Source organism: Corylus avellana, chromosome ca11 (genome assembly GCF_901000735.1).
Source record: "Corylus avellana chromosome ca11, CavTom2PMs-1.0".
Lineage (NCBI taxonomy): Eukaryota > Viridiplantae > Streptophyta > Magnoliopsida > Fagales > Betulaceae > Corylus > Corylus avellana.
Window position 1 is genome coordinate 6766843 of NC_081551.1, and position 8464 is coordinate 6775306.

General features: G+C 36.3%; 1 protein-coding gene across 1 annotated transcript; it reads left to right on the plus strand.

Moving 5' to 3' along the window:
- The first annotated feature begins 6318 nt into the window (after positions 1-6318).
- Positions 6319-7336, plus strand: LOC132164957 (G-type lectin S-receptor-like serine/threonine-protein kinase LECRK3). Its single transcript, XM_059575475.1, has 2 exons — positions 6319-6505; positions 6807-7336. Exons 1-2 carry the CDS (start codon positions 6319-6321, stop codon positions 7334-7336), a joined length of 717 nt encoding a protein of 238 aa, XP_059431458.1.
- The last annotated feature ends 1128 nt before the right edge of the window (positions 7337-8464 follow it).

Sequence of the window (8464 nt, forward strand, 5' to 3'; positions counted from 1 at the left end):
TGTAGTGTCGGCAGACAAATCTTGAACAGTGAAGTGAACAGTGCGTCTGAACTGTAATCCTGTACAGTGTCGTCTGTGACAATGAACAGTAAAAGTGAACAGTGATTTTGCACAGTAACTTTAAATAGTAATGAACAGTGATCCGTCAAAGATCATGGTGAATTGTAGTGAACTGAGAACCAACACTTTGAAGGAATGGTAGCATTTCTTTTCTTGAGAAAGCTGTGGACGTTATGGTCCAAAACAAGAGCCGTTTAAGGGCAATTCTGAAATTGATAGTTATTCTTCGTTATCAGCAGCAAGGTCAATGGAATCAAGGTAGGACTGAATCCATTGTTTCTTCTTGGAAGAATATCTTGGAACTGGTGGTGGAGGAGATGCTATGGTTGGCATAGCAGCAGCAACTCTCTTGGACATCAATTCAACTTTCTTGACAATAGGTTCAATTTTGGGGGACATTTCCCAAGTTTTACATTGGAACCAATGTCTTTCAATCTTTTCATCATTCCTGACATATTTCCATTTTAGGAACCAAGGAATTCTGAATTTTTTGGCAAAATAAAGCATGGGAGGAAAGATAGGGTTAAAATTTTCACAGAAACCCTTACAGGTGATGTTAGAAGAAAACAAATGGAAAGCATAAACAAGTTGAGGAGGAAGAACATCAATGGTTAGGCCAAAATGGTCCCACCATTGTTTAAACCAAGTGGGGAGAACACCGTTAAAGCCTTCATCAAAAGTAATGAACCAGAAGTGTTTGGAAGTAGGGTTCTGAAAAAGCATAAAACGAAACTAGGCATTAACATAATCATAATAGGAATAGGGAATTTGAGAATTGGAAGAGGGAAGAAGTTGAGAGGGGTGAGAGCCCCATTCTTCGACAGAGATGAATTTGACAATATATGCAATGGTACCAACAATCGTTTGATGATCGTCACACTTGGGAATAGGTCGAAACCTGACAGATTTGGTTTGAATCAATATATCAGTGAAAAATGACAAATATTTCAAAGGATGTTCAGGGATCCAATGAAAATGACAAGGAAAGTAGGAACGAGCCAATTGCTCAGGGGTTTGAGAAAGATTTTCAGAAGAGAATAAATATTGAGAAAAGGGAAGAGTAAATATTGAGAAAAGGGAAAAGAGAGATTGACAGGATGAGAACTAGGTTCCATTTGAGGAGCCATAGGTCCAGGTTTGTATTGGCAAAAAGCAGAGGTTCTGACTGGGTAAATTGAGAAAGCATTTGGGGAAGATTAGCAGGAGCAGAATCAATAGAATCAAGGGGAATAGAAGGCTTTGGCTTCAACACATATTAACCTTTTCCTTTCCCTTTTTGCTGGCCATTGTGGCTCTGCAAGAATTCCCGGGTAAGAAAATCAGGTATTGAATTGTTTGAGCCTTTAATATATTCAATGTCAAAGTCAAAAACACTTAAGATAGCTTGCCATCTGGCAAAAATCTGTTTTGATGCAATGTTTTCAACATCTTTTTTCAAAATGTATTTAGCAGATTTACAATCAATGCGCAAAAGAAAGTTTTGATTAAGCAGATCAGACTGAAATTTAGTAATGCATAAAACAACAAAAAGAATTTCTTTCTTAATAGTACTATAATTAATTTGCGTAGTATTCCAGGATCCAGAATGGAAGCGAACTATTTGTTCGGGGGACACTGGAGAAGATCCTGGGGAAACAACTTGTTTCAGAATACCTCCAAATCCAATTTCAGGAGCGTCAGTATCAACAATTTTGAAAGAATTATCAGGGGGGATGCCTAAGCAAGGGAGGGTTTTAACATGAAGCTTGATTTCTTGAACAAGAGAAGTATGAATATTAGACCAAGGTGGAGGATTGCCTTGTAACCTTTCAAACAAAGGTTTACAATGTTTACGCAAATCCTTGTAGAAATCAGCAATATAATTCAGGGAACCAAGAAATCGTTGAAGTTGTGATTTCTCAGTGATAACATCAGGAAATTTGTCAACAAATTGAAAGGCCTGTCAATAGGACGAATCTGACCTTTTGAGATATCAAACCCAAGAAATCTAATCTTATCTTGGAAGAGTTTGATCTTTTTGGCTGAAACAACAAGCCTGTTATGTTTGATGGTTTTTAGAAACGATTTCAAATGTTTCCAGTGTTCATCAATGGACTTTGAGAAAACAAGGACATCATCAATATAGACAATAGTGAAATGGCTGAAAGGATTGAAAATATCATTCATGATATTTTGAAATTCACTAGGAGCATTTTTCAAACCAAAAGGCATGACATTCCATTCATAGTGTCCAAATGGGGTAGTAAAGGCCGTCTTGTACCTATCACTATTCTTAATCTGGATTTGCCAAAATCCTGACTTCATATCAAACTTGGAGAAAACAATAGCGTCGTTAAGACGATTGACCAAATCTTTCCTATTGGGAATAGGGTACCTAATCCATTCTAAGACATCATTGAGGGGCTTGTAGTTGATAACCAACCTAGGAGCACCTTGTTCTAACTCAGCATTTTTCATGGCATAAAAAGCAGCACAAGACCAGGGAGATTTACTCTTGCGAATAATTCCTTTAGTAAGCAAATCAGCAATTTCTTTTTGACAAAATTCTAAAGTTTCGGCATTCATTTGAATGGGCCTAGCTTTAGTTGAAATTTTGTTTTCAAAGAAATCTTTAACATGAGGTAAAGAAACAATATGCTTTTTCCTGTGCCAAAAAGCATTAGGAGGTTGAAAACAAACAGAATCAATAATTAGGGTATTGAAAGCAGAAATCTTTGATTGCAAAAGCTTGTCAGAAAGTTGTTCAGCAATCTTTTTGTATCTCAAATCTTGTTGCAGAAAATTAAGTTGTTTATGCTTAGCAGAAATCAAATTCAAACAACCATTATCAATTTCAGATTTGGAAGCAAAATGAAATTTTACTTCAAATCCCATTTTAACAGTTGCAACACCAGTATCATCAATAGTTAAAGGATAAAGCATAGCAATAAAAGGAAGTCCAAGAATTACTTTATCAGTCATATTCTTGACAAGAACAGTGGGAATATGGAAACATACATTATTTTGACAAACATGGACATCATTTAACTCATATTTAATATGCAATTTGTTTCCACTGGCTGAATTCAACAGTTCTGTGGATTTTTCAAAATATTTGCTGGGAATAAGTCCTTCTTGAATGCAATTTATATCAGCACCAGAATCAATTAATGCAATGACATCAAGAGTAAAATTTGGGGAAACAAGGATATGCACTTTAGAATACCATTTGGGAGGAATAACTTTGTCGATTAATTTGACAAAATTATCATTATTAGGGACAGGTATGAGACCATGCTTTTTTAAATCAACAATATCTTTCTTTATGCTATCAATCTCATGTTGCAAATCTGAGATAGTAACTACTTTGGATTTTTGTTTTGAAATCTTTTCCAAAGCATGTTCAAGAGAGATTTTGTTATCACTTTGTCCTTTTGACTTAGTTAAAACAAAACAAGTACTAGTACCAACAGAAAATTGGGACTGGAAAAACCTTTCCTCAAATTGTAAATAAGGAGGAGTGGGTTTTGAATAAAAATTCTTTGTAAGATTAAAGGGCTTAGATCCGTCAAAGATCCTTTGGAGTTGTGGCTCCATTTCAACCTTACCAAAGTTTTGTTCAAGAATCCTGATGTTAGAATCAGTAGAATCCTGAGAAGAAGTTTCAGAATCAGAGGAGGAAACTTTTCTAATACCAGAATTTTGTCCAGAAGTACTGGTACGAGAAGTTTCAAATCAGACAACTCAGAAAGCAATTTGTTAACTTTCTCAAGGTTCATTTGAGAAGTTGTTTTCAAACCAGAAGATTTTTTCAAATTAGGGAGATGAATCAGAGGTCTTTCAATTTTAGCAGGAGTAGAGGAAACCTTTAAATCAGAAGAGAGAGAAGGCATTTTCTCTTCAATCCGATCTAATCGTTGTCCCATGATATGAAGGGATTGGGAAACAAAATTATTTTGTTCGATAATCTTCCTATCGTTACTAATAGGGTTATCATCAGGAGTTTTAAAAGGAGAACATTTAACAACAATTTTGTTGACATCAAGAAGAGTGTTTTCAAGAGGAGGATGAGAAGATTTGACAACAGATTTATGTTCTTTGACAAAATTCTTTTTGACAACATTCAAAACATTATCGACAGGGAAATGTTTTTGAAGAAAATCAAAAAACAAAATATGTTTTTGGGACTTAATCATCATCTCAGCCCATTTGACCTTGATGGGATTTTGTTCATTTTCAGAATATTTGGCATGATAAGCATGCCTTAAAGCATGATTTTCAGAAGATTTAAAATCTTTGTTCAAAGCAGGCCAATCAATGTCAGAAAAGAAATCTTTGATGGGAGCAGTGGCAGTGAGAACATTACACTGATGATGAGCAGTGGGAAGAGGAGCATTAAAATCAGAAGCTGAAGGGGAAAGAGATCCACCTTCGTCATCCGTCTGAGGATGATTTTTGGTAGAGTAAAAAGCAGAAGAAACTTGGGAATCGGTAGAAATTCCTTTGAGTTTCAAATCAGGGTTAACAGCAGGATAAAGAGGAGGAGGAGCGTTAAGGGACTCATCCACATCTTTATCACGACGTCGAAATCCTTCTGAGGTTGTAGAACCAGCAAAAGAATTCATTCGTTTGTTAATCAATAGAGGTCTTTCGAACAGAGGTCTTTCGATTCTGTTAGAAAGTCCTTAATCAGAAAAATTGATTTTGACAGATCCATCCATATATTGTTGGATGTAATCAAGATCAGAGGCATCGTTAACTACTCGAGAAGGTTTTGCAACATTTTCCAAAAACCCCTCGTTGGGGAGGTCAATCTCTGCCCATCGAATCATCTTTGGGGTTTTGATATTAGCATTCTGAGTAGAACTTTGAATCAACAAAGTAGATTCACCTGGATTCTTGATCACAGCTTGTGGATCTAGATTTGTCTTCATCAATTTATAATAAATACGGTAGATGATAGCAAGGGGTCTGCTACCTTCTTCCATATTATAACCAGATGTCAAAATATTAAGCGTTAAAGCTTTCAAAATATGAATATCATTCAAAGCAAGAGAAATATTGGGGAAAACATCAAAGTGGACAGGACCACTAAACAGAGAAGATTGAATCATGCCAAGAATACTGGTTTTAAAATCAACAAATCTAGCATCACGTAAACAAAGCAAAACAGAGGCATTAATGCCAAGTCGAGTAAAAGGCTTGACAGCAACTTGAACAGAACCAATATGCAAGAATTTGTAATTTCTAACAAGAGCATCATTAACAAATTTCTTGTTAAACAAGGTAATAGTTTGATTATTACCCGTTATGGCAAAAGTTTGTTCAACAGTTTTAACAGAATATTCAGATCTAAAGACAGATTTAGACCAAGAAGTAGTATAAACATCTTTGTTAGAAAGCTTGGGAATATTCCATTTATCAAAAATAAAATTATTATCACTTTCAACAGAAAAATGTTCAGAATTAACCACGTCAGGTGGTAAACTGGAATTAGAGCAAACAGAAGAATTAGATCTCCATATATATATAGTGTTTTTTATTATTATTTATTAGAGTGATCAGTGTATAACCCTTAGTGACACTACAAAAAACTGATGGTTTAGTGACGTGTCTACAGTACAACTTTTTTTAAAACGTCACCAATTGGTGACATGTTAATTTGTAACACGTCACTAAATTCTTTAGTGACGTGTTATAAATTAACACGTCACCAATTTTAAAAACTTTAAAAAATCCGTACAAGGAAAACTTTAAATAAAAAAATTTAATAAAAATAAATTGCGATGTGTTATTGTTGACACGTCAGCAATTAGTGATGTGTGAACAATAACACGTAACCAATTTTACCACGTGAAAAAAATTATATAATGACGTGTTCAATTAATACGTCACCAAATGGGTGACATGCCACCATAACACGTCACCCATAGGGTGATGTGCTTGTGATGTGTTAATGTAACACGTCACGTCACCTTATTGGTGACGTGCCAAAAACTGCCATGTTGCCATTTGGTGACATATACTGATTCCCCACACATCACCACTGGGTTTGCATGTGGAACCAGCACGCGCCAGACCTGCCTGCGCGCCTGACGTCCTTCCTTTCTTCATTTCTTCTTCTTCTCCTCCTTCTCTTTATCCGTCTTCTCCTTTTTTTCTCTCTTCTTCTTCTCTTCTCCATCTGATGAGTGTAAACCCAAGGGGCTCTGCGGATTAAATGGTTTTTGTGTTTCAAACGATCTAAAGGCTGACTGTGTATGCCTTCTAGGATTCGAAATGGTACAACAGGGGAATTGGACTGCTAGTTGCGAGAGGAATTCCATTGCAGAAATTTCCAAAAGCAAAAATGGAGATATTACACACAACATGCAAGAAGTGGCTAACACTTTATGGGAAGATGTTTCATATCCAATTCTTACAATCCCATATAAAGATTCTTGGGCAAATGCTTGTTTAGACGATTGTAACTGTGAAGCTTCGCTATTCAACGACAAGACCTGCCAAAAACAGAGGCTTCCATTGAGATAAGGGAGAAGGCAACTGAGTGATTCAAACATAGCTTTCATCAAGGTAAGTATGTCTACACCCACTACTCCAAATGGAAATATGCAAAGAGAAAACAAGAAAGAGCTTCGAGTGGACATCATAATTATTGGTGCTTCATTTATTGCTTTCGGATGCATGATGTTGGTAATTTCAGGAATTGTTTTTTTACAAAAATCATTTTCGGTACAGAAAACTCTCTTGTGATTGAAATGTTGAAGTGAGTCAGGAGCTTGCTTTACGATCGTTCACTTATTCAGAACTTGAGCAAGTGACGGGTGGTTTCATGGAAGTGGTTGGCAGAGGATCATTCGGCGCAGTGTTTAAAGGGGCAATGTTTCATGGCCAGAAAGTTGTAGCTGTCAAAAGATTAGAGAAAGTGTCGGCTGAAGGAGAAAGAGAATTTCAGACTGAGATGAAAGTTATTGGGAGAACGCATCATAGAAACCTTGTTCGTCTGCTCGGGTATTGCCATGACGGAATTCATAGGCTTTTGGTTTATGAGTACATGAGCAATGGGTCACTTGCAAATGTACTCTTCACAACAGACAAACAACTTTGTTGGAATGAAAGAATGGGAATTGCTCGTAATATAGCAAGAGGAATTCCTTATCTCCATGAAGAGAGTGATGAGCAGCTTATTCATTATGACATAAAGCCTCTTATTCATTATGACATAAAGCCTCAGAACATCCTCATGGATGCGTACAGGTGTGCAAAAATCTCTGATTTTGGATTGCAAAACTCTTAAAGCAAGACCAAACCAAAACCTTCACTAGCATCAGAGGGACAAGGGGGTATGTTGCTCCAGAGTGACATCGGAAACTGCCCATCACAGTGAAAGCAGATGTTTATAGCTACGGCATTATACTCTTGGAAATCATATGTTGTCGAAAGAATGTAGACTAGAATCTACCCGAGAAAGAAGCCATTCTTGAAGAATGGGCCTACCATTGTCTTGAAAGTGGCGAGATAACTAAATTACTTGGCGATGAAAAGGTTGACAAGAACAAGCAGACATAATGGTTAAATTGGGAATTTGGTACATTCAGGATGAGCCATCACTCTGATCCTCAATGAAGAAGGTTCTGATTATGTTGGAAGGGACTGTTGATATTCCAATCCCTCCCAACCCTGCTTCTTTCCTAAGTGCGATATAGACTCTCAAGTGATTGATCCTTGTAATTTGCATAACAAAGTGATTGATTAGGCATGACAAAACCCTCATAAAATTTAGTATTGCAAGTCAATGTAATATTTGTTAGTTTGGTAGGTCTAAAGTAAAAGTAAACTTAATGGTTGCACATATCAACCCTATCATCCCCATTGATTTGAATAGAGCAGGCTAGCAGCGCAAGATTCTCATATTACAATGGCTGAAACTAGTGGCTCATAGTTTCTTAGGCATAGAAAGTAATATTGAAATACAAGTACTTTGGAGTTTTTGACGCCGAGCAAAACTAGGATTGTCCTGACAGCGTATAATAGCAGCAGAAACTAAGAATTGAAGATAGAAAAGGGAACTCAGGAAGAGAGAAAATAACAAATAGGGAAGAGAAAGTCCCTAAGTGTCCCCAAATAAGCAAACAGATAAATAACTCTGAAAGACTTAAATTTAATTGATAGTATAAACTGAATTTTGAAAAATAACAAAGACTAGATACCTTTATATAGGCTAGGCACCTCCTAAATTAATAAGGAAAATGAAAAGCAAACCTAATTGGAAAAGGAAAACAAATCCTAATAGGAAAAGAAAACCCCAATCCTTATTGAAGAAGGAAAACTAAAACACACATGCATAATTAAAATAACAATTTTCTCAAATTTCTCCTGCATCAGTAGTCTCCCCGGGTTGGAAAAGAATTCGTCCTCGAATTCA